At 41.9% G+C, this 27,404-nt stretch overlaps 1 protein-coding gene and 1 pseudogene across 2 annotated transcripts in view; one reads left to right on the top strand and one right to left on the bottom strand.

The window, feature by feature from the left end:
• Window positions 1-27,404, top strand: part of FSIP1 (fibrous sheath interacting protein 1) — a 196,943-nt gene that overhangs the window by 167,034 nt on the left and 2,505 nt on the right. The window contains exons 11-12 of one of the 2 annotated variants that reach the window (XM_049613331.1): window positions 15,571-16,081; window positions 25,236-25,321. In XM_049613331.1, coding sequence (XP_049469288.1) covers window positions 15,571-16,081; window positions 25,236-25,282 — 558 coding nt within the window. In that variant the 3' untranslated portion in view covers window positions 25,283-25,321. The remainder of the gene's footprint in view (window positions 1-15,570; window positions 16,082-25,235; window positions 25,322-27,404) is intronic. The other variant, XM_049613332.1, reaches the window with a different exon arrangement.
• Window positions 23,515-25,227, bottom strand: LOC125909852 (60S ribosomal protein L28-like; annotated as a pseudogene).

The raw sequence follows: 27,404 nt of genomic DNA, 5'->3' as shown, positions 1-27,404 counted from the left end.
AGAAAATAGTAGAAATGGAGTGGTAGCTGGAGAGGGCACAGGTGGTAACAAACGTGAGAGTTTCAGCTGATCTGACATTTTAATATCTAGCACTTAAATATGAAATGTATGTTGAAATAAATTAGATCAAAAACATGCTATGGTTTCAGTTTTGAAACAATATTAAAACCTCCAATGAATCTTCCATTTCATATATTTATTAGAGTTATTAAAAACATTTAGATTTTCATCTCCACTGGCATTCCTGTCACATGTTGTTAGTTTTAATATGGTAAGTTGGTTATAACACAGTAATTATGCTATGGAATGACAGATTTAGGGTAACTTATAAATGCACAATTAATTTTAACAAGTTATGAAAAAGTTAACTGGCTTAGTTATTAACTAGTGAATTCATCTAAACAATACATTTTACTAATAATAAAAACCTAGATTGATTAAGTTTAATCAATTGTTTAGGCATTTTATAAGGATAGTCTATGTGGGGAAGATTTTGGACATTAAAAAATAGTGATTAGGGGCACCTGGGTGGCTCAGTCAGTTAAGCGGCCGACTTCAGCTCAGGTCATGATTTCGTGGTTCATGAGTTCGAGCCCTGCATCAGGCTCTGTGCTGACAGCTCGGAGCCTGGAGCCTGCTTCAGATCCTGTGTCTCCCTCTCTGTCTCTCTGTCCCTCCCCTGCTCAAGCTCTGTCTCTCTCTGTCTCAAAAATAAATAAACATTAAAAAAATTTTTTTAAAATAGTGATTATAGTTTGGGAATTTACATCCAGCCAGTGGAAGCACTTCTCTGAATCCATTTCTCTCTGTGTTTTTGTTTTTATGCATTTTGTATTTTTCAGCCTGTCATACTTAAATTAATCGCTATTAAGTGGTAAGTGATTTAGGGGAAATTGTGTTTGTACCCTGCATACCTGAAGTTAAAACATTAATTTGAAATTTGATTAGAAGAAAATAAAGACTGGTCGTTATTTTGTCTCACTTCCAGAGATAGTATTTTCTATATTATGAAATCAGAAAGCACAAAGGTTTAAAGTTCTTACTGCTTTCTTTTCTATTTCTTGAACCAAAATATTTTAGCATATTTAATTAGGCAATGCTTCCAACAACACCACTGCTCTGAACATCGATCGTACTCGTCAGTCTTGATACGATCCACATTCCATTCAAAATGAGTGACTCAGCACCTCACCTGGTGCAGAGACCAGAGCCCTTCGTAGCTCATCACTGGAAATCGAAAGAGAGACTGTTAATGTGACATGATTATGATTTATGTCCCATAAAAGGTAGGGACCCTACTTTGGCTTGTTTATTTGAGGTATTTATTTACTGGTAAAGAACCTTTTGAGAAGGCTCTTTCCCTATGGACACTTATGGAAAGAAATGGTTTTCTGCATCCTTGTGAAGCCCTCTTCTATAAGTGTGTGAGTAGTTTTCCATAATTAAACCTAACCAAAAAGACCGATTAGTATTTGTTCTATTTCCATGGCAGACCAAATAAAACCTCTATGTCAGACTTCTAGTGACTATCACAGCAAAAGGCCCCCAATATAGGCTTTTGATTGCACTTGGAATTTTCATGAATCTGAAGCATTTTTCCTTGGTCAGTGGGCACAAAGTTGGTGGGGTGTTGGCGGGGGGAGAATCCTTGTTAGCATCATCTTTGCACACAAGTTTGGTGAGTTGTTGCCTGTGGAGGGAGAGATGGAGAGTACCAGAAGTATCTCCTCCCTTTGACCAATTTGTCTGTCTCTCCTTGTTGGGATCTGAAATGTTAAGAAACTCTTCAGGAATTAAAGTATCATTATCTGGTCTGCTCAAATCATAAGTGAAGGCTCATCAGTTGGTTAAACCATCTCCTTCCAAGGCTGTGTGGGGAGAGCGGGGCCCAGCAGGAGCAGGATTCATGGGAGAGAAGAGGGACTGGCCCACATTCTAGGACCACTGGCTATTAAGGGCACAGAGGAAGACCCGGAGTTTGGTTTATAGGAGCATGTCGCCCCTGCAGAAGGTGGCGGGACACCCAAGGAAGTTTTCGTGTAGCCAACGAACTTTTGCCTTGTGTGTCCATCTTACATGACAGGCCAGGGGACACAGAGATGAGGAGGACCTGATTCCAGCCTTGAGAAATTTGCATCCATCAGGGAAGGCAGACACAGAGGGTGCTGTGCTGATGTACCCTGGCAGTCCAGGTTTGGGAGTGCAGAGGGCAGCTGTGACTCACTGGAGAGGGCCTCTTGTTCACACTTCGGCCTTGCGTTTATGAATTACTTTTGCGGAGGCAATTCTGGCTATTAGGCTGCTCTGCTGTATCGCATTTTCAGAGGTGAAATACAGTGAAAGGGCTTGTCATGGACCCACGCTGCTGCCAGAGTGCTCCCCGCCCCGGAAAATGGAAGCTAATCAGCTCTTCTGAGCATCTGTGTGAAGACAGGAGTAGGAAAAGCCTTAGCTTTATAATCTGGCTTCATTTTTTTATTAGTTCTGGGCCTTGGACCAAGACATTTAATTTCTCTGAGCCTTATCTTCCTTGTCTGTTTGACGTAGAGAATGCTTTCCCAGTTCCTCCCGTTGGGGAACTGGGAAAATGAAATGGGATAATGTGTATCAGCGTTCCTGGCATATGGTGGATCGTCCAGGACTGTAAACCCTGTCCACTCCATGGCCCAAGCCCAGTGCAGCTAATGACCAAGCTGGTCCGGACCCCTGCCTAACACGGGGGCCGACAACCAGCGGACCAGGTGGAAAGCGTTATCTCTGCCGTCAAGCCTCTGGCTCTGTGGAAGGGAAAATTAAGTGCACCATTTAAGAGAGAATATACATCAAGCTATTTAGATCTTTCTGAATTCGGATCCAAATGGCTTGCCAAATGGCTTTTTTGTTTGATTTGTAGAGAATTTAACTCCCACAGTTTGGGTCACAGCAAAACTTGGAAGTTATTGTTCACAGTAAATTATCCTTATTCTCAGTGGTAGCATGGCTTCACTTCCAGATTGGCAAATGTAAAAGGACAGTTCACTGAGCGGCAATATTAAGAGAGAGCTTCATGTTTATGTAATAATGTGGGGCTTTGTGTGCTCTACAGAATGTACAGCTGTAATTAGATGTTTCGGATACATGTCTAGACAGGGTAAAGCTTCAAGAGCACTTGCTCAATCCTGGGAAAAGCTACAGGTCGCCTGTTGGTGACCAGAAAAAGCTCTCCTTGATTAGCAAGTTAAACGTGGAGTTAACTCTCTGGCGCTAGGTTCATACCCAAGAGGAAAAGCAGATCTGATGAGATTTGACAGGACCAATCATTTATAGAACTCACCCAGGCCTAACTTTGTGACCTGATTCGAGGGTGCTAAAAATGGTGTCTCCCACGTAACTTTCTACCAGCCTCCTACAGACCCACATTCCCATTCTTAGTATCACTCCTTTGATGAAGTCATTCTGATTTGAAGAGGCTCCTGTAAAATTCGAGCTTGTTCCTTAGAAAAGTCACACAATGACCTGGATTGCTCAGTCTTAGGGAGAGTAATGAGGGAACGCATCTTGGGATAGGTAGGTTTTTTTTTTTTTTTGTTTTCAATGTTTTTTATTTATTTTTGGGACAGAGAGAGACAAAGCATGAACGGGGGAGGGGCAGAGAGAGAGGGAGACACAGAATCGGAAACAGGCTCCAGGCTCCGAGCCATCAGCCCAGAGCCCGACGCGGGGCTCGAACTCATGGACCGCGAGATCGTGACCTGGCTGAAGTCGGACGCTTAACCGACTGCGCCACCCAGGCGCCCCGGGATAGGTAGGTTTTGATGTGAGGGCAATAGGACATTTGAAAAGGTTTGGAATCCAGGACGCTTTTTGAGGGGGCTGTGCCCAGGTGGAGAGGGCTGAGGGGGCCGCATGAGATCTTAGGGTAACTTAGGGAAGGGGGCAGGAAAAAGAGGGGGTTGGCGAAAGGGAGGGGGTTGTCCTGTGTGTGCCTCTGTGTGTGTGTCGCACAGGAAGCAAGGGACAAACCTGCTTCCCCTATATCCCTGTTCTTCACGACTCATCATGAGCCCTGACATTGATTATTTCAAGCAAAGATAAAAGTACCTGGAAACCAGCCCCTTTCTGGGTCCTTTATGGTCACTGTATTACTCTCTGGTACTGAAGACTTAATAGGGTCTGCCCTGCAGTGTAAAACTTCCTGCCGGGATGACTGAGATTCATACTCCGATCTTTCCTTCTTGGGTGTCCTCTCCCAGCATCTAATGGCCGCTGTAGTCCCCACACTAATCCCTGGAGTACGCATGACAATTGACGCACTGCAAACTGTTGTTAGATGATTTGCGAAGCCCCATTCCTGATTTCCCAGAGACACCCTCAAAGGTAGGGGCCAACGGAACTTGGAGTTCGCAAGTGCAACGTGCAGACTTCAGTCTCTGACTTCCTAGAGGTGTCACTTAGCCACTTACTGCAGTCGGCTCCTCAAATTGAAGCCTAGAGCTACTATCTATGTGGTGGCTTTCCCTGGAACTCTGTTTACTCTGCATCCGGCAGGGTGCTGGCTTCACACACAGTATCTCATGCTCATTGCAAACCGTTAGTTGTGAGGATTCCTCACCGCTAGTCGGGAGTCAGCTAGTCGTTAGAGTTTATATTTTACCATTTAGAAATTTGAGGTTTTGAGGGACGCTGGGGTGGCTCAGTCGGTTAAGCCTCCAACTTTGGCTGGCTCAGGTCATGATCTCACGGTCTGTGAGTTCGAGCCCCACGTCGGGCTGTGCTGACAGCTCAGAGCCTGGAGCCTGTTTTGGATTCTGTGTCTCCCTGTCTCTCTGCCTCTCCCCTGCTTGTGCTCTGTCTCTCTTGCTCTCAAAAATAAATAATATATATATTATAATATATAATTATATTAAACATAATATAATATACATAATATATAAAATAAATATGTAGTATATAAATAATATATTATGTATTATATATATGAGGCTTTGAGAGGCCGGGTAATGTGTCCAGTACAGAACAGCTGAGGAGTGAGAGACCTGGGATTTTAACCTAGAAACGTCACCCTCCGTCTACTGCTCCACTCTGTTGTTCAGGGTACCTCCTCTCCATCTGGGTGTTTCTATCTTTTCAAAAAGATGGCATGCAGTCTAAGGGACACATAACTTGTCAACTGGAACACAAATGGCCACGGGAAAGCAACGTGGAGAAAGGACGCTGAGGCACATCTAAGCTATAGAGGAACGTCACCTATTTGCACACTGCCCTAGCCCTTCAGTGGACGCTGACATGGTAGGGTCTGCTCCTGCCTAACTCCCTCAGACCCCAGGCCTAGTCTTGGACTCTGCCCACATGGAATGAAGGCAGGCACGCCTTGTTTTTGTAGCAAATGTGCCTTATTACCGAACACCATACCATCATGTCTTTTATACCTGGTGTTTGTCATTTCTCTTCTGTTTATCTTGATGCTCAAACCTACGGTATTGACCTTGGCCTTCTCTCTTTAGCTCCACGTCAGAGTCTCCCTCCAGCTATGCTACCTCCAACTGCCCTGGGCAGAAGTCCTCCCAGGACTCCAAAGGATTTTTCTCCTTTGACGCAGCCTCTTGGCCTCCTGCTCTCGTCCAGCAGTGCCAGTAGGAACCAGCTGTGAAGCCATGAGCCTCGAGGAGGCATCACTTTTCTTCCTATGGCCTTGACAGTGCTGGCCCTAGCTCTGTGGTCCCTGCACCAGGCTAGCACTGCCCTGCGAGGCTTTGACCAATTTGCAGAGACTGAGGTGGAGCTCTTGGCTTTGTGCTCCCGGGCTCACCCTGTACAGCTCAACCCATCACGTCCAGAGACCTGCCGGGACTTGGGAGCTCTTGCATATTGTGGCTGTCTCAGTCTGGAACAGCACAGTCAGAGGCAAAAGCTTATATGCTCCCACATAACTTGCGAAAGCAACCCTAGAGAAGAAGTGGGGAAAAGGAGCGAGACGAAGAAGGAGGGAGGATGGAATGTACAAGATGTAGTATTGGTCAGGCCGCTGTTTCCTGGCAAGTGTAGCTGCTTGTCTGATCTTATGGTCTCTGATCTTATCTTCAGAGAGAATCCATGATAGTGACTACATTTCATGGTCATCCTTCCACAGGGAGGAGGGGACAGGGTTTTAGTCAGTGGATCCTCTCTCCTCTTGGTCAAAGTCTGCCCCAAGGGCCGACCTGGACATCCAGTTTGCATAAGCTCAGGAGTGGCCAGCTGACCATACCACACCTTGCTAGCAACTCACACCTCAGCAGCAAGAGAAGTCGTGGATGGCAGGCCAGAGGGACGTGAAGTGCTCACCGGTGACACGAGGAGCCGTGGCATTGACATCAGTAGTGATATCCGGATCTGCAGCTCTTGGGGGAGCACAAGCTGTGTTAGGTCCGTTCAGCATCAGGAAAGCCTGTAGATCTGGATGATGGTTAAACTGAATCCGGTCACACGGAGTACTTTGATGTCAGTGCAGGTTGGTTTCTGGGCTTGCTTGTGCTGCTAGGAAGCTTCTTGTCCATTCAAGGAAATATTCAGGCTCCCTTTCCAGTTCCTAGGGCTGCGCATGTCTCTAAGGGGTATCTCTTATGGGGGTGGGGTCCAGATGAGGGTTCTCTCTGATTGGAGGGAGGGCCCAGATAATGCTACAATAGTGAGATACTTCTCACAGCAAGAGGAAGAGCTGTCCTTGGAGCAGCTGATGAATGTGGCACTGATCACATACTGAGGGCCCATGTCTCTGGAAAGAAGTACTTATGGTCAGAGTCCGGAGATCTTACTCAATCCATCGATAAAGCTGTGTAAGGCCGGTAGGCCATGCCATATTGCCACCTTGTTTCAGCTCTTGTAGATGGCCTCCTCCATGCCCTTCTGGACTGGGTGATCATTTATTTTTCCTGACACCTGTTGGATGTACTCCCTTGACCTGGCCTTAAATGAGCTCCTGTAGTGACCACAGCTCACCCAGAAAATGCATGTTGAAGATACCAGAGATAGAGTTCTAGGGTTACCCTTCCTTCATTTGGGAAGTTGATGTCAAGAGAAGTGCTTATATTTCTAGAGGGGGAGCCCTGTGGGCATACAGAGGTTCTTTAGGTTTTCATTATACTGAATTAATCTAATTTGACTCATCTTTCACGTGACCTCCTACAATGGGTGAGGCTTGATCTGGACTCTGGCCCAGGTTAAAGCATTTAACTAGCTAATGGCCTCTTTGACTTCTGACCCCATCATGGCCTCCCTTGACCCAGTCTGTCTCTCTAACATAGTAAAAATAGGCTTTCAAACTGAAAATAGGGAAGACCATGCAAATCCAAATGATTTTCTTTTTTTTTTTAAGTTTATTTATTTTGAGAGAGAGAAAGAGACAGAGAGAGAGAGAGACAACATGTGTGTGTGAGTGGGGGTGGGTGGGAAGGGCAGAGAGAGTGGAGAGAAAATCCCATGCAGGTTCCGTTCTGTCAGTGCAGAGCCCAAGGTGGTGCTCAATCTCACGGTGGTGAGATCATGACCAGAGCCGAAATCAAGTCTGATGCTCAGCAGACTGAGCCACCCAGATGCCCCATGAAAATGATTTTCATAATCGTTATTATCCAATAAACCAGCAATCTTGCATAGTAGGGGGAATTAGTTGCTCTAAAAGTGATGTACTGGATATATTTCCTTGGAGAATGGGGGTGGGTAGGTGGTCCAGCTCACCAGAAAAAAAGTGCTCTGTCTACAAACTTGGTCTCTTCATTTTCAGCAACCCGCCAGCCAAGCTTCGTTTTGCTGGGACTATGAGGAGCAGGGGTGCCAGGCTCCTTGCCTCTAGCTGCAGCGCTGGAACCCGAGCCTTGTTTCTGAACAGGAAGTTGTAGATATGTGACAAAAGGGCCATTCCAGCAACTTGCTCTGAACAAGGGGAATCTGATCTGAGCAGACTTGCTGTCTCTACTGCTAGAAAACAGCCGCTTCTGGCAACCCTCGAATGAAAAATTCCCACCAAATAGAAGACTTAGAGCCCCTTTTCAGGTCATCCTTTTAGAAATCAAAGTAGTGAAATTGGCCTAACTTTCCTTTGAACACAACTGCACCCTTCTGACTATGTCACCCACTAATGCGGAGTTCCTGGCCCCTTTTCAAGTTGCCGGAACTGAGGATTCCACTTCCAGCTTCTAGCTCTTCCCATCCATGCTCACCGTTACCTCACACACTGGGACCACGCTGCCATCCCACCCCTCCCATCTTCGAAGTGACACAACAGGAAGTCTGCATTCCTGATGCCAGGGAGACCTGCTCTGGCTGCTGGGCTGTTGAAGAACCATTACAGAATGTTCAGGGGGCATGGCAGCCTTTCTCGAGGCAAACCCCTCGGGCAAAACCTTCCAGGCCCTGCCTGGCCCAGCTGTTCAGGGAAGATCAGTGGCCTGAGCAAGGGCGGTGTCCTGTTCTGTATGGTTACTTTGATATGCCAGGCCCCACATACAAGCAGCCTTCCAATACCACCACATCATTCACAAACTCATCTCAGAGCCACTTGCCTTGACCTATTTCACACTCTGTGTTATTCTAGCCACAGATCCTCCCGGCTTCTGACCTGGGGGCTGACTCACTTTCCTGTTTACAGCCTTGCCTCAACCCTCATTCCTAATGTTTTACATAGTTTCTTTGGCAATGACCTTTGCTTCCCTTTTGACTAGAGTTCAGATTCTCCTCTGGCCAGACAACCTGTGACTATTCTGGGCAGAAGTATGCCAGAGCTTACCTGGCTCCCAGGACCCTTGGTCCCTGGTGTGGCCTCCTAAGAGTGCTGTGTCTGCCAGACTGGCCTTTGCGTGATTGGGGTAGCCTCAGTGAAAGAGGGGAAGGTGGAAGAACAGAATAGGGAGGGAAGGAGCTAGGAAGACAAGGACGAATAAGCGCCTTCCTTCTGTGAAAATGTAGCACTATTGATGCAGACATTAAAAGGAACACCAATCATTTTACGCCCATGACTTTTAGATTTGCTCCATCTCAAAGAGGCACAGCAAGTGATATGAACTTTTTGAGTCTGTATGGGCTGATTGGGAGTATATGGGTAGCGCTTGATAGTAGGGTTGCTCTGTATTCTAACTGGAAGTCCAACTTCTCATTCTATCCACAAGTGAATATTTCCGAACGAGTAATTCTGCTTTTATTTCTCAATGAACTATTCAGTGCGTACTCAGATTGAATGAGACTGGTGAAGTTTGAAAACACCATGATTTCCAATCAATGAAGTTGGCCATACAACTTCATTGAGTGTCAAGTTTCTTTCTGATGCTCTACATATGATAGATTTATTTCAGGGATTCCTGCTCTGTTCACATCTTCTTCTCTGAGAAATCCCCCTTACCCACAGCACTGCCAAAAACATGGACTTGGGTGACCATGTTCATACCATGGGACCCTCACCACAGGTGAATGGACTAGTGATGGACCCTTGAAGCTGATATCATCAGTTCTTCATTGAGTCAATGACCAGCCAGGCCATCTTGCTTGAAAATTTGAGCCAATGGGCATAAAGATCATTGTCAGTCATTGGTGGGTGCTAGACTCTTAAGGTTATGTTGAATAGAACCAGAGTCAATTCATGCTACATAGGCAAGCTGAGGTTGTGAGACAGCAGAAAGCATTAATAAGCAGAGAAAGCTTGTTTGCAGAGAGGAGGATGTATCAGACAAGCAGGGAGTTAAGGGACTCCCTGAGACAGGGACTCAGTGAGAGAAAGATGAAGCACATGACCTAGGTTCCTGTGGCTTCCCAGCTCCCGACCCCAAAAGGTCTCTCTGTCCTTCATTTCCTACTTGTTGGTATCCATGAGATGATTTCTTAGATCCAAGACCAAATCATCTCTACTGCCTCAGAGAGTTTTCCAGACAAGAGAAAGTTGAAGGATTAGATCATTGCTTGACTTTTTCTTCTCCCTTCCTTTCCCTTCCCTTCCCTTCCCTTCCCTTCCCTTCCCTTCCCTTCCTTCCTTTCCCTTCCCTTGTCTTCTCTTCTCTTTTCTTTTTTTAGATAAGGATTGCTGTTCCTTCTGGCTAAAAAACCTTACTAAAATAAACTACTACTTATGTGTTGCCAGCCAGTGGCTGCAAGGGAAAGTTGTAAACTTTTGACAATTAAGGAAAGGGTGGAATGTTTTCTACTTGCTTATTTTGCAGTAGAGCTTGATGTCATTGGAAGCTATTTTTTACATCCATGTTCTTGTTGTTAATCATTTAGGACATTCTGGCTTTTAACTGTTTTCTCACTTGTGATAACCACATTGACTTTATAGGGTGTGTCCTTAGGAACTCACCATTTGTGGAAAAAAAAAAAAACCCACAGAAAGCCCAACATTACACATAAGCTTACATCAAAGGACGAGATAGCCTCTGCTCATTTACAGTAGTGGGATTTCTGATTATCTGCACCAGAGACAAATTCTTGATTGCCTTGTCAACAAATTCAGTGCCCAAATAACTAGGGATTTTTATGGCTGGGGAAACTCCAGATATATAGCATAAGGGAAGAGGCAGGGATGAGGGTGGGGCAATTGAGGCCATGATCTATCTCCAGCAATTACAAGTTGTGCTCCTCATCAGACTTAGCTCCTACACCAAATTGGTATTTATCTGGATGGAGAAGTGTAAATAGTGGGCACCCTGGGAGTAGAGTTGGGGTTATCCCCCTTTTTTTTCTTCCTGAGATGAGCTGAAAGAGAGGGCAGTCTTAAGTTTGCATAAGACACTAAGGTAGTCTGGGTGATACAATTCAAAGTTCGGTAAAATCCTCTACAGGAAGAGATTTCATACCTGAGGGAATGGACAGAAAAATGACTGCCAGTTGGGAAAAAGATACTTAGGGAATGATAGAGGGAGAACTCACTTACAGTGAGAGGCTATGGAGCCTAGTAGTTAGGCACGTGAGCTATGGACCCAGACTACATCGATTCACGGCCCGGGTCTACCACTTAGTAGCTGTATGACCAGGCACAGATTACTTAATTTCTTGGTGCCTCATTTTCTTCATCTATAAAACAGGAATAACAGTAGTACCCACCTCATCGGTTTGTTGTGAAGATTAAAGGAATTGGTGCACATCATATGCATAGAGCAGTGTCTGGCCCAGAGTAGGTGCTTAATAAATGCTAGTGGTTACTGTTCTGTAAGACATCACCAGGTATGTCAACAAGATCAGCAAGATGCATGAGAACTAGCACCACAAGTATTCTATATTCTTGTTCTGTTGAGAAAATCCAATGTATTTCCTCTTTGACTGTGGAATGTGTGTGTTTTGGCTAAAATAAGAAAGAAGGTGCACGAAAGGGCTACTAAAATGAAGATGGGAACAGAGGGGCTTTCACATAAGGAGGATAAATAGATTGGGTTCTGGTCTGGAAAAATGAAGACTGAGATGCACTAGAATGAATTTTGTGAGAGACAGGAATAGAATGAATAATAACTTGTTTATGAAATACTGGAAAATTAGAACTGGCGTGAAAGACGAATACTTTGAGGTGAATACTTAAACAGATGGTTACTTGACTGTGCTTGCTGGGAGTCGCTCAGTTATGGAGCTCGTTAAGGTCGGGAGTTTCAAAGTAATCCTAATGATGGGGGTGGGTTATGGTCCTTTAACTATCAAGGGTCATTAGGGATGTTTGTGATAGGGTCCAGTCCAGCATTTGTAATAACTTATATTAATGTAGTATGTAGCTGTTTCAAAACACTCAGCAACCTTAATTTACTTGATTCCCACAACAGTGAGCTCCTGAGCTTACACTGTGGGCAAGTCTCTGCAGGGAATCAAAAGGTGAGAAAGATGACTCCTGTTGAAGGTTCTGATCTGTGTTGCCACCCAGAAAACACTGTAATTAAATTAACTTAATTTGAAGGTTTCGTGTAGTTGGTTCACTTTTACTTACTTGTAAGGTCTTGAGACCAGGGAATTTTTGCTGACTTTTTGAGTTCAGGATTGGTATTGTAAAGAAATTAAGGAAATAAAAGTTCTCTTTTTGTTATTGTTTTGCTTTCATGAATTCTATCAAGGTGATATGCTAATGTCAACAGAAAACTTATATTTATTTTTATTATTAGAGTAGTTACTCATAAATATCAATTTTAGAGCTCTAGGTTAATTTAGAGACCATCTTCTTCAATTCCTCCTTTCACCACTGAAGGAGGTGGGCCCCTTGGGTGACTTTTACAAGGTGGCAAAGCTTGGACCAACGCCCAAGTTCTAGTCTCTGGTGTTTTCTTTCCCATCAGGCTGCTTCCCCCAGAGGATCAGTGTGATTGTAGTTGAGCTTATTTCTGTGTACACACAGACTCAGATGTGTTATGATTTATCTTGGAGCAGACTTATTATGAAGCCAATGAAGCTTAAGCTTCAGGGCCCCTCACTTGTATGAGCCTTGAGTGGGGAGAGGAAACTAGGTTGCAATCAGGAAACATTTCTATATAAACGTTTCTGGTAAATGACCTAAAGAGGTAATGTAAGAGATGGACTTGGCTTTCCAAGGCTCCAGTCATTTGTTGTGACCTTTCTCACATTCTAAGAAAAAGGAACTCCTCTAGTACCTATTTTCTATTTGCAGTTTTGTATTCCTTTTCTTAAAGAAGTACCCCTTCCCTGCTGCAAGATTATAAATTTCAGGCTCTGTGAAACCTGATTTGCTTCTGATGCCCAAAGATGTAATCAGTTGGAGATTTCTTTGTAATATTTCAGATTTTGATTTTTGAATTAATTTTTATTAAAAAAAATTGAATAGATTTAAATTACTTCTATTTTTATGTTTCATTTTAATTTTAGTTTTTGTTATAGTAAGAAAATAACAAGTTGTGTTAAAATTTTGTAAGCAAAAATGGTAGCTCCCTGCCCCAGCCTTCCCCACCCCTTACTTTTGTTCTCCAGAGTCAAGCACTCTTAATTCTTTTAGATATTTTCCCCTACTGCTTACCTCTATGTTGTTTTTTAATAACTGGCTATCTTAATTAATCACTTTTATGTCAATTTACAATAATATAAAATTTTATATCAATAATACAATAGTATTGTATTACTATATCAGTTGTATGTTGACTTCCTGTAATGGTAGCTAAGGATTTAACTTTAACTCTTAAAATTCCTTCTCTCTCCTCTTATTTCCCCCAAATAGTCACATCACAATTTTTGGTTACCTCTATCATCACTATTTATATTATGATGGCCATGCAAATATTATTTGCAGCAAAAGCAAGTAGAATCCTATGGTATCCCTTCTTGTTCAACTTTTTATTTGTCCTAAAGTAAATTATCTTATTTTCTTTTGCTTAATTTTCTATTTTATCTGAGACTAACTCTCCTTTCTTTTCATAGAGCTTTTTGTTTTCTCCAGAGTCTGTCCATAATTGCTTTGTTGTTCCTTTTACTTAATTTTCTGTGTATCTTGCCAAATACATCATCAGAACTACCAAGCATCTATTTTATCAATATTATTTGTGGAAGTGGTCAAATATATCAGATAATCTATCTGTCTTCTACCTCCTCTTTCTCCCCTCCACCCCCCATCCCTGACCCCAGACCTTCTTGCATAATCCTTCATCCTCCTCTAGTATGGAGTGTTTTTTTTTTTTTCTTCCCCTACTGTCTGGAAATTTCATATGATAAGCCTTTAGTGAGGATGATTTGTGAAGGTGACAATGGGCCCTTTCTAAATCTCGGGGAATTGTCTACCCATTTTAAGCAATTTTATGTAGGGCACCTGGGTGGCTCAGTCAGTTAAGGGTCCAACTTTGGCTCAGGTCTTGATCTCGTGGTTCATGAGTTTGAGCCCCATGTTGGGCTCTGTGCTAACAGCTCAGAGCCTGGAGCCTGCTTGATTCTGTGTCTCCCTCTCTCTCTGCCCCTCTGCTGCTCATGCTCTGTCTCTCTCTCAAAAATGAATAAACCTTAAAAAAAGTTTAAAAGTAACCAATTTTATGTAACAATTTTAAATAAGCAGATTTTGAAAGTGTATTTTAAATATCTACTACCATTCAAGGACTGCCTTTATTTTCTGGTTGACTAGATTTTCATAGTAGGGTGAAGGGAACTCTCCTAATAATGGATAAAGTACCACATCTGGATGCCTAAAGTGTCTGGTAATTAAAAGAAGCATTTGCTAATATATAATCCGACTCCTATTTTCTGACATGTATATTAATCTTAGGGTGAGTTATCTAAATTTTGAATCCCAGATAATTATTAAGAATATATTCTCAGATAATTTCTTGTGTACTCGTCACTATGAAAACTAGTTTTTAATATATGAAGTTAAATGTAATTTTAAGACACAAAATATGTTTTAAAAGCTTGTTTTACATACTGGTTTTTGTTAGCTGCCTTAGAAGCATTACACGAGAATAGGGAATTAACTATCCAATAATACCTTCCCTCCTTGATACTTTATACATGTCGAATATTTGGTTAATTCTACTGGATCCTAAGTAGGGCAATAGCATTGTTTTAGTTTACTGAAGTAGAAATTAAGGCCATTGCAATTCATGATTAGGTCTTCTTATGCGGACTTCTTATTCTTAGATAATGCATTCCCCTGTAAAGGAGGATACATGTTTTCCTAAATAATCCACTATATAAATCAGGAATGGTGCTGACTCTTTAGAGAAGGAGAACTTATTTTCAGTATTTTTCAGTATATTTTAATCCTATTCCTTTTGAGATTGATGCGATTCAAGGGGCTTGCTATTCAGTTGAATTCTTGTGAAGCATAGCTCTATACTTTCATTTGATTTTTTAAAAAATTTCCTAAGATCATCACTGGAAGAAAACAATGTTTCTGAATCCTTAAGATCTTGGTTGAAATGCTCAGCCCTGATAGCCTGTACAGGCAGAGATGGAATGTCTGTCATCAAATCCTCCTCCCAGAATGCACTGCTATTGGAATGCCCCTGGCCTCTGTCTAGATCTAGTTTTGAAACAACTACACATCTCAGGATGCATCACCCCTTCAGCCTTCCTTTTCTGTCTTCAGTCATATTGTCCACTCAAAGTTGTGGACAGACATAGGAGTGATAAATCCCCAGGGGCAGGTGTAGTTTGACCTGTTTGCCCGAGATTTTCCCCCCAGATTTTTAAGAAATTGGGTGGTGATGGGGTTCACACTGAGGAGTAGTAGAAAACAGAGAAACACCTAGTGGAGATTATGGCAGGATTCCTAGCTGGTTATCAATGGGCTGGTTGCTTACTTCCCTACTTGATGTCCTAAGACTTATAAAATTGAAAGTGCTTTTCTAATATCTCCATTTCAACTTACTTCCACATGTAGAGAGAGTGTTAGTGGTTAATTTGGTGTGGTAACTTATTTCCATCAGTTTTCAGGGATTTTCCCAGGATTTTAGTAGGCATGATGGATTCTAAAACTGTTCTCTGGGGATGCTGTACATTTCTCCTGAAATTGTGGATACTTTAAAATGAATGATTTTGCTATTTGAGTGTTTTGTATAAGGGATTTCTTGGCACTTACACTTATACTGTATTACTGGAAACTATCAAAAATAAGTGTGTTTACTCAATCACCTAACCATGAAAACATTTGGTTTGTTTCATCAGTTAGATTCAACATCACCTCTCTCTGAGGAACGGTTAAAGTGTCTTCTGGATGAATGCACACTCAGACAAAAATCCATGATTAGACTTTCTTCAGAAAGAGAAAAGGAAGACGTAGAGGATTCAACAGCCCAGTCCCCCCATCTTTCCAGATCTGTCCTCTCTGAGCTACTAAATGGGTCAGAAACAAAAGTCACAAGCACAGAGGTAAAAGATGCAAATATGTCTGAAAATGCAGAATGTGAAACATGTACAGGTTACTATCTCACCAAAGCCTTGACTGGGCATTACACGTCTCAAGCACTTGTCATCGAAGCAGAGAATTTGAGATGCCTCCAATTTCCCAAGGACAAGGTTATTAGTGACACAAAGGACTATTTTATGTCGAAGACTATTGGCATTGGGAGACTGAAAAGGCCCTCTTTCTTGGATGATCCACTGTATGACATCAATGTGAGTCTTTCATCTGAAGGCCATCGTCTGGAAGTCAGCTCTCCAGAGAAACCAAAAATGGGTAAGGTGTAGAAGATGTGTATTTTGGTGAATAATACTAAGCATCTCAATATAAAGGTGTTATAGTTTAAGGTAGAACAGGATAGGAAGTCATAGATGGTGTCAATAGCATGCAACATAACAAATTTATCAACGTTTGTATGAGATCAAGGTTGGAATTAGTGCTCTTATGAGATATATTATTCCTAATGGTGATTAATACATATTCTGGGTGGCTATACAGGAAACAGTGATGATTTCAGAATGAAAGAGAATTTAGTTTTGACAGATACAAATAATTTGGATAGCTTGCTTAGTCTTTTAACTTCCAAATTTCAGTGATGAGAATTTATTCCAAGGGATGAATTTGTAAAATGTGAAATGCATTTTATTAGTGGTTTTATTAGTTTCTACACAAGTTCCCATCCCAGCTACTTGTATGCCCTCAGGCATTTTGTCTTGATCCGGTGTTGCATTTTACAGTGGTACAATGGTACAGGTTATAAACACTATGGATATTTTTTGACATAAACAAATATTCAATTATTTATCTAAGTTAGAAGTCTAACATAATCTGTGTTGTATGTGGTAAGTCTATTTAAATAGCCTCAACTTTTCCTCTAATGTAGATAATGCTATTGATGATGTATTTTCTATTAAATCTATATCTTTCTATAATTATCTATATATTACCAATGAAATCTGTAATCTATTAATTCTGAACTAACTCCCCAGTCCCATATTTCTAACTGCCCGCTAGCCGGCTCCATGAGGTTATGGCCTCAAACGGATTTCCTTATCTTTCCTTTCAACTCAGATTTTCCTCTTTTCTTTCTGTTTCCTCACTCACCCAGGTTCTGTTTGAGGCATCATTGAATCTCCTGTCTCTTTTGCTCCCCACCTTCAACCTTCAGTATTGTTTGTTCTACTTTTGCAGTGTTTCCCATGCCCATCCCTTCTTTGTTCTTCCTGCTGCCTCAGCTGGACCAGAGTAAAAGCCCTCTGATCTGATCTGGTCCATCCTCCCCGCCTCTGATCTCTCACCTCCTCCAGCCCCTGCTGACCGCCACTAAACAAACCCCTCCAAAGTACAGCTTTGATAGCCACACCTCCCAGCTCAGAAAACTTCTTGAGCTCTCCACTGCCCGCTGAATGACACCCAAATTCTTTCCCTTGATGTTCAAGGCCTCCAGAGTCTGACTTCAATCTCTTTGTAATCACTCTCTACCTAGTTCTCTAAATGTTATTCAGGTTATGGCTAATCTGGTCTCAGGATTTCCAGTGCTTTCCTCTGCACTGGACTTTGCACTTTTCCTCTGCACTTTTCTTCTGAAGAATGTTCAGGTACCCCTTCAATGGCAGATGAATTCCAACCCCATCCTTTCTGAATGTAACCTTCCTTGTTTCTCTCTTTTAAACGTTTGATTTCTCCTCTGAATGTCCAAGAACATTGGTCCCCTATCAGATCATTTCACTCATACTGTTGTGAAGTTGTTATGCACACACACACTTTCTCTTCCTTAGAATTGTGTAGTATTTTTGAGGACAAAGATCCTATCTTTTGATTTATTGTTACTTCTGTGATGTCCAAAGTGCCGTCCTAAACCAAGTGCTTATTTAATAAATGAAACAATTTAAATTATCCAGTTTTAGAATAATATGCTGAAAATATAGTTCACGCTTATTCTTCACAGTGTGAATGAAAGCAGGTGGTATTGCTTAAGAGCTATGTAAGCCTTGGGGCACCTGGGTGGCTCAGTGGGTTTAGCGTCCAACTCTTGGTTTTGGCTCAGGTGATGATCTCACAGTGGTGGGATCAAGACCCATGCGGACAGCCCAGAGCCTGCTGGGGATTCTCTCTCCCTCTCTGCCCCTCCCCCCACCGTACTCTCTCTTTCACAAAATAAATAAAAAAGGGAACTATGCAAGCCTCACATTCTCTATAAATATTTGGAACTTTCCCCCTTTTTTAATGAAATTTTACAAGCTATGAAGTTTTTACCCAACAGCAGAGTTCATTTTTACAATACGCAATTCGATTAGACAGCTGCATTATGCATATCCCCACTAAGGATCTTCATTTAACAAATGAACTATGAAAACTTTGTTCTATTCTCAAATTGCAGTATATTTTCATTCTTTTTGGATAAAGGGTTGTCATCAGAGAAAGTATCTCCTTTTTGTCTACTGTAGGCAAACCTGCTAACTTTGTGGTGATTTATTGTATTTGGGATCCCATTCCCTTGGTAAGGGGGTTTAGAACAGCACTTTGCTAAACTATGACTTTGCTTCTATGGGAACTTGAGTCACACTGATGTATATCTGCTTCTGAGCAGAACATAACAAGATGGAATGAACTAGAACTTAACATGGCTTGCTGGAAAGAAGCTGTGAGGGTTTACCTACAACTTCATGGAACATGCCTCTGAAGGCACCAGATAACCCTAATGTACGGTTAGCACAACTCTTGTGAGTTTGGAGGCTTGAGATGGCCTACATGTGAATACGTGAGCCACATTTTATTTTCTGTTTATTACATTTTTGTTTGTTACGTTTCTGTTTATTACATACTGTAAGGCATAGGTTCTGCACGATCATTTTGAGTGCCTGTCAGCGTATCGGAGGTTGGAGTTTTTCACTTTACTAACCTCAGTGTTCAGGATCGAAATACTTTGCTAATCAATTTTATTCTAAAATACTAAATGGAAATTTTATGCTTTCTACCAAAGTGAACACCAAAACTGAATGCCAAACCAGTTTTCTTGGCAAAAAGCCCTTTACAGACATAACTTTAATGAGGAATAGCAGTGTTTTCAGCTGCAACATTATATTCAGGTCTTTCTTAGGAAATAGACACACGTGAATGTGATTCAGAGCAGATTTCTAGAAACAGGCAGGAGTGAATGAGAAAAACCATTTATCATTTTCTCTTTCAGTAGCAAGTACTATTGTATATAGTAGTCTTTTTCTTGATGAGCTGAGGTCTGTCACAAGTATTAAAATTCTTCTAGAAGGCAGAGTCAGATACAACTTCAAAAAGAGAACCAAACTGAATGCCATTGAGGTCCAGTTTAAATCGTGGTATTGAAAAATAAGGATTTGCCTCACAGCTGTATTAAAAGTTCCATTTTTCTTGTGCTTTCAGCTTAGCGGTAACTACTGATAAAATTTGGCTTTCTGGATACAAGGTCCAGTAAATTCAGTGTTGCGCTCACTCACTGTGGGGGCTTGAGGGGAATGATAAATAGGGTTTTCTCTTCCCCACCCAGGTTGGAACCAACTTAGAGATAGATGGACTGTGACGGATGCAGAATAAGGAGGTTGGCTTCATTGCTGATGAAATGTAGGGCGTTGTCGTGACCTGTGTAGGCAGCCAAATGGTCTTCCGAATGCTACGTCCTCCAAGTGAACTCACACACCCAGTCACTGGCAGAGGTGAAAAGACTCAAGCCTCACCTGTGGAAACCTGTCCATGTGGAACCAATAGCCTCGAGGAGTCAAGAAGCGCCCTTGGCGGGGGAGGGGTGGTGTGCTAACTATTGTGGAGGAAGGGGCTGAGCTGAGCTGTTTCTTCCCCCAAACTCACTGGTCAGAGAACTGGCTCTTTTCTCTTGTGGAGAGTGGAGGAGGCTGGAACAAGGCTGGATGTTTCCCCAGCGTAAGTTTTTCCACATCCAAGTGTGAGGAGAGCAGGGAGTAAGCGTTCTTTGATACCACCTAACCTCAGAGGCACCACGGAGTGTGCTGGCACTTCAGAGAAAAAGTCCTTCAGGTCTATGGTTCGTCTAGTATTTGATCAAATTATCTTTTTTTAAAACTGTTTATTTTTGAGAGGGAGTTGGGGGGGGTGCGGTCAGAGAGAGAAGGAGAGAGAGAATCCCAAGGAGGCTCCGCCCTGAGCCCTATGTGGGGCTGGAACCCATGAACCGTGAGATCATGACCTGAGCCTCAACCGAGAGTTGGATGCTCAGCCGACTGAGCCACCCAGGTGCCCCTACTCAAGTTCTTATGTTGACTTGCTTTCCAGATAATCCAAACCAAAAGGCATCCGTGCATGGACAGCATTCTTTTTCCCACTAAGTGTATGAGCTCCTTGTCAACAGAAGTTCATATAGTAAAGAGGAAAATATGAATAACAAAAACAAAAAGAATAGGGCAAAAAGGGACATGAAGCCTGTCACGTAGCAAAAAAAAAAAAAAAAAAAAGTCAGAACTATACTAACTCTTCAAGGAAAACAAAATTCAATTTCCTTCCCATAGGACCCATATGATGAATAGTGCTTTTAAAAATTTCTGTAACAAATGAGTCAGATAAGGTTGTTTTAAAAATAACAACCCTAAATGAAGACTAGGGCCACTGTTTTGGTTTGCTCAGGAAGTGTCCTGGTTTTACCACTGAATGGTTCTTGTCCTTGGAAACCTTTAGTCTCTGGCAAACTGGATGATTGGTCACTGTAAACTGAAAGTGAGAACAAGAAACCAGAGAGCAAATTAATGAGTTAAAGCTTGTAGTAGTGTGGGTAAGTAGTAGGATCCCAGACTAGAACATAGAGGAGCAGAGGGAGGGCTGCTGTGCCCACCCACCTGCATGATGTCACCTAGTGGTTGCGAGTGTGGACTCTGAGTGAGGCAGATCTGGGTTTGAATGCTTGCTCTATTAGCAGTGATCTTAAGCAAGTTACTTAATCTCTCTTCTCTACACCTTGGTTTCCTTATCTAAGATAAGATGGCTTTAATACTTACAATAAGGATCGAATGAGAGAGTCCACATAATTAGGTCAGTGACTAGACTGAGTTGGCTTATACTGGTCCCTCCTTATCTGTGGTTTCAGTTACCTGTGGTCCGCAGCATTCCAGAAGCAGGTGATTCTTCTGACAGTAGGTCAGAAGGTTAACGGTAGGCCAACACTATGTCACAATGTCTGTGCCATTCACCTTCATCTCCTCGTGTAAGCATCTTATCACTTCACATCATCACAAGAAGGGTGAGTACAGTACAAGACATTTTGAGAGCGACCATGTGCACAAAACTTTGATCGCAGTATGTTACCATTGTTCTATTTTATTGGTTATTTCAATCTTTTATGTGCCTAATTTATAAATTAAACCTTACCAGAGGCATGGATGTATAGGAAAGATCCTAGTGTATGTAGGGTTTGGTACTATCTATGATCTCAGGTATGCACTGAGGGTCTTGGAACATATTCCTTGTGGATAAGAGGGACTAATGTATTGAACATTTAATCAGGAGATTGCCTATAAAAGCCTGGGCTTCTGACTTTCCTGATAAATCAGCAGGTCCTTAAACCAGTAAGGAGAGCTGAGTGGATGTTCCCTTTAGAAGGAGCACATACATGCAGGGGGACATGGCCCCCTGTCTGCCCCTCTCTACTTCATGTGCCTGGGCATTTGGAGCCCTAGGATTTCCATCCCAGGTTATAAGCCCTTGCTGCTCAGAGTGTGGTTCAGTTACTGGGGGCTTGTTAGAAAACCTACTAAGTCATAATTTACTAACAAGATCGCCCAACGATACTGTGAAGTTTGAGAAGCACTGTTACAAACCATGGAGCATTACTCCTAACCGCTCTGAGCATCAGGATCATCTGGAAGTTTTTTGCTGGTCTGTTTTATACCTGTGTCCGGGGCCCGAATCTGACTTACTGAAATTAGAGTGCCCGTTGTGGAGCGTTCAGTCTGCCGAATTAATGCAAGCTACAAGATTTTGCCTTGCATATTTGAGAAATAGGTGTTTTGGCTTAGTTGTAACAAAGCTCATTTATGTTCTCTTTTGGGGTCCTCAGAACAAGTTCTACCAACAGTGGTAATGTACCATCTGAATATGCTTCAAGTTTACTTGATTGTAATTTTTACTTAGGTACCTTTAAATTTTATTTTAATTCGAGTATAGTTAACGTACGGTGTTGGATTAGTTTCAGGTGTAAGATAGAGTGATTCACCATTGGTTGTAACTTGATTGTATCTTGAGGTGGTTGTAGGTGGATCGGCTTTTGTGAAGGATGTTGGGGTGATTCAAAGGGGGTGTGTGTTAGTATACGTCCTTACTCAGACCACCTGAACAGTTCCCAAGGCACTGGATTGTTTGGAGAAAGTTTTCTTTGTTGTCACACAGGCTTCCCAGTTTGTAGTGGAGCCCTGAGATTCTAGAATAGTAACACTATTAGCTAACCTTTTTTTTTTTTTCCATTAAAAAATAGTTTGGCTTGCTCTTAGGGAAATACTTGACTCATCCTTGCCTTGATGAAGTTCTGTTTCTCTCAAACTGTGAGTGCCTTCGGGCTTCCTAGTTATTGTTTGCGAAATTACTTTTGCAAGGCTACTCACTGCTCTTCAGATGCTCTTGGTAACTTAACCTCCCAAATTTATTTGATCAAAATACCAGAGCTGCTCTATTGCAAGTGTCCAGTGGTAATCACCTTTTGATGTAAAACTTGAGGATATAGTAAGTTTATATTTGTTAAGCTTATCTTTTCAAGTTACTTTCACCTAATTTTCTTTCAGCCGGTTCTTGATTGGAGGTGGACTTTTCATATAAATATGTGCCACTGATTATTTTCTGTCTCTACTGATAAAATACCACTTGATCATTTTGTTCAGTAGTGTAAACAATGGCATGCTGGAGTGTTTTGATATTATAATGTATTACCATTTTATCAGTTAATGAGAACTTGTGATTCCATTGCTTCATTCATATTGGGTAAAATGAAAAGATTAAGATCGTCACTGCAGACTAGATCTATGGACCAGAAATACTGGCATCACTAGGAGCTTTTAGAAATGCAGAGTCCCAGGCCCTACTCCAGACCTACTGTATCAGACTCTGCATTTTAAAAAGATGATCCAGTAGGTGATATACGCTTGTTAATGTGTGAGAAGCTCTGGTCTACTAGTCACTCTACTCCAGGGTTGTGGGAAAAAACAAAAAACAAAAAACAAAAAAACTAATGGTGAAAATAATGTCAATTATTTGATAATGTGCTCAATCCCTACTTTTTCTTCTTAAATTTCATTTTAATGAAGATACTACCTTCTCCAGATTGTTTTACCTCTCTAAACATCCCTCCTGTACTGCTTTTGGGTAACCTTCCTGTTTGACACCCAGAGCAAGCATATCCTAGCTTGGGTTCTCTCCTCTTGCATGGCTTTATTTGGAGACAGAAATAGCCAGTATGGGATCATCTATGCTTTGTATACTTTTGGTTTTCACATCTCTCAACTTGGCATCTGCCTCAGATCTGTCTGGCATTTTAAGCTATACTGAGTCCATCCCTTAGGCAATGCTTCTTACCTTTGGTAACATATTAGAATGACTAGGTGAGATTGAAAACAGACTAATGTGCCTGGGTTCCATCCCAGATGAATGAAATCTATTTCTAGGGGTTGGCTCTGGACATCAGTATTTTTTTTTTTTTTTTTTTTTTTTTTTTTTTTTACGGTGGTTGACATCTTCATTGCTTTGGCAATGAGAGGCAGGTGCTCAGAAGCTCTTCGTGGGGTGGGCCTGCTTTCTCTTTACTATCATGGGCTTGTGGCTGCAGGGGTTGGCGCTGACTCTGCCAATGGCAGCCATGCGCAGATCTGAGCGGTACTTGCTCTTGCGGATCATGTGCCTGATGCTGCTGACGGGGGCCCAGGCATTCTTGTTGATGGTGGTCCACACGTAGGATGTGGCAGGTTTTCACTGGCCAGATTTCCGCTTCAGGACGACCACTACTACCCTTTTGCCCTTGGCTGCGGGCTCCACGCCCACATTCTGGTGGTGCATCAGCCCCTTGTAGCAGAGGGAGTTGTGAGCCTTCAGCTTATTGGACTCTGTGATGTACACCTGCTTCTTCCTCTTGATCAGGAAGCTGGAGCAGTTCTGCACGACCACCCATTGTAGGCGGGCAGACATGGCGGCAGCTCCTTTCACTATGACAGCCAGAGGTGGAAAGACTGGATACCAGTCTTTTTGAAAGTCCGTGTTGGAGGACTCAGTTGTGTTGAGTGATTCAGTTGTGTAGCCATTGCTTTGAAATCACTGTGCCAGGGTTCCATTGTGCTCATTGTATTCATTAATTAAGGACATTGCTCTAGGATATAAGGAATAAGACCTAATCACTGCTCTGCATTATTTCATAGTCCATTGAGGAAGGCAGGAACTTAAGCAGAGAACCACAGCAGGGGCGAGACAAGTGTAGTAAGAGCTTCTGGACAGGTGCACAGCAATACCACAGACAGGATGATGAACGTGGGGAGATGGGGAAGTGTCATTTAAGTTGAACCCCCAAGGACGATGATCTTTTACTGGGTGGGCGAGGAGCGGAACACTCCAGATAGAAGAAATAGTACTTGCGGAGGCCTGGGTCATGGTCTTATCCTCATCTCAGATGTGGGATATTGAGGTCTGTTTCTCATATAACCCACCTTCCTCCCTGCTCAATATTTCTTCTCCGTGTGTTCACAATATCACTGCATTTCTCACTTCACTCTCTGAAACTCTAGATCATTTGTCATTAATTAAAAGATTAAAAAAAACATTACTGACATATAATTTATATACCTGTATTCATTTCCTGTGGTTGCCACAACAAATTATTACAACAGAAATTAATTATCTTGAAGTTCTGGAGTCCGGAAGTCTGAAACTAAAGAGTCAGCAAGGCCATGCTCTGCCTGGAGACTCCAAGGAAAAATGCCTCCCTGCTTCTTCCATTGTCTCAGGCTATTGAGAGGCTATTGCTTCTTTGGTTTCCTTGCTCTGTGGTCACATCATGCCAATCTCTGTCTCTGTTTTCACATTGCCTTTTTTCTCTGTGTGTGTCTCTCCAATCTCCCTCTGCTTTTCTCTCTTATTAAAGTTTATTTTTTGAGAGAGAGAGCTCGTATGTGTGCGTATGTATGAGTGGGGGAGAGAGAGAGAGAATCTCAAGGTGTCAGCAAGGAGTGGACTTGGGGCTTGAACCCATGAACCGTGAGATCATGACCTGAGCTGAAATGAAGAATCAGATGCTTAACCAACTGAATGACACAGGCATCCCCATACCTCTACTTTTCTCTTCTAAGGATGTTATTAAAAACAGGACACATCTGGATAATCCAGGATGCTCTCATCTGAAAAATAGTTATAGTTTTAGTTATATCGCCTAAAAACTGTGGTTATTGTTTTCAATGTGCAGATGAAGAGGAGACTGAAGATGTGACAGAAGAATGGAAAGAATCTTGAGCGATGACTTTCTGGGCGTGCTTGCTTTGAAGGAAGTTGGTAAATTAAACTGTTTTCTGAATTCTTACATTCATTGACTGCATCTATAGAGACCATTCCTCAAATACTGATTTTTGATATTTGGATTCTCTCTTCCTAGGTTTTGCTTCTTTGATATTTTTGAGACATGGGGTGCATTTGGTCAGTGATTTTTTTCTTCACTGAAATGCCTGGTGAAATTGTGTTTTATTGCTAATCTTGCAACATCGGGGATATGTTATAAAACCAACATTTTATGTATGTGTGTGCTTTGTTAAAACTAGTTGAAGTACTATGATGACTTTGTATTTGATTTTATATGTTACAACTTCATTGTGATTTAGACAGATGGAATCACTATGAATTCTTATTTGGGCCCTGATTTTCCAGCTTTCTTCCCGTCTGGTGCCTGTTAAGTACAACTTGCCATAGAAAGAAATGAATTTTCTCAGCAAAGCAATGTTAGCATGGACTTTGCTTCCTTACTAGCAGTGGTATTTTGCTCAAGCAAGAGTTTGATTTACTTGAATTACTTGATTTTTATTACCATTTATCATCTTGCAGAATTTGCCTTTTAGAATGCAGCAAATAAATCATCCAGATTGGAAGGAGTTTATATGTCAGGATTTTGAGCAGAGGTTCTGTGCTTCACTTTAATTGAACTGCCTTAATCACATTCTCTCTGAAGCAAATTCTGTGGCTGCGGGATGGACTCTGATGATTGCTGTAGTCCAGGATTCATGCTTACTGTCCTAGATGGAAGTTAGGTTAATCTCCCTGGAATAACCTCTAGAAACTAGGGGCAATCGTAAAGAGTCAGCAGTAACCATGAGTGTTGAGGAGGAAGTGAACATATATCCACTGCAATTACTAACTTCCTACTTTCTCCCAATGAGAATACTATGGTAGACCCTCTAAATTTAAGTAGCTTGGAGACCAGAGGGGTTAGATACTAATTAATTAGTAAAATATTAAATAATTTGTTCTTGCTCCTCTACATTGGACTTACAGATGTCATAGAAAGAGACTACCACTTTCTAGGTGTTAACTTAATACACAACTATTACAAAAGGACCGTATGAAGAGGTTTCCTATGACCTCTTCTATGACCTTCTAAGGTCATACTTATGCAGCAGGGATGGATGATATTCTTAAAGCGCCATAAGCACCACATAGAGAGGGCAAAGGGAAGACACTCACACTTTTTTCTCCAGAGTGCATTAAAAAAAAAAAAAGTAGAATGCAGCAAATAAAGATGAGCTACTTAAGAAATGTTCTGGGGTACTATTGAGAGAGAGAGAAGTTTTGTCTAGTTACAAGTCAGTAACTTGGATTCATGAGAAAATTTTATGTCAACACTTTATACAGTGAATTGGCACTAAGTCCAATTTATTTCTGATGAAAAAAGTGAGTTAGCTATTGTGCTACCTTTAATGAAGGTTGGGGTAATAGGTATGTAGCATGATTCTTTTTTGCTCACACACATTTTCATCTGCTGATAGTTGAGGATGTTCATGATTGCTTATATCACATTTCCTTGACTTTGGAAAATAAACTCTATAGCTATTACATTTAGAGGAATGGATAAGCGATTTCTTTTTTGAGCCTCCTTTTTCAGTTTACATTAAACTAACAATGGTTCATATTGATGTCAATGTGTGACAGTGCGATTTATCTTGTCGCTGAGTTTTGTTGGGGGAGGGTACCAGCAGATGTTAAAGTCATGCTGTTGGACGCTCCTAAAAATGACACATGCATTGTAAAGTTTGGGTCAGGGGAGGGGTGTTATAGGTGGGAATTTGCAGTGGTGACAGAGAGGAGCCATTTTTGCCCATCAAACTTTATGAAGAGCTCAGGTTTCTAAATCTCTGTGCTTCTGGTATTTGAGTGTGTGCAGTGGGGCTGGTTGGGGGGGGGGGAGTTTTGTTGGGGGTGGTGAGAGCTTATGGCTTTCTAATATGTTTCTGCAAACGGTATTTGAGGCATACTGAGCTTTTCTGTTATAGGAGTTTAAGAGAAGGGAAGGAATACAGAATGATCTCAAGTAATGGATTTTTTTCATGAAAAGAGGTGACATAGTTCATTCCTTAGCATGTCAGCTAAA

Source organism: Panthera uncia, assembly GCF_023721935.1.
Source record: "Panthera uncia isolate 11264 chromosome B3 unlocalized genomic scaffold, Puncia_PCG_1.0 HiC_scaffold_1, whole genome shotgun sequence".
Taxonomy (NCBI): Eukaryota; Metazoa; Chordata; class Mammalia; order Carnivora; family Felidae; genus Panthera; species Panthera uncia.
This window is presented reverse-complemented; position numbering and strand designations above follow the sequence as displayed.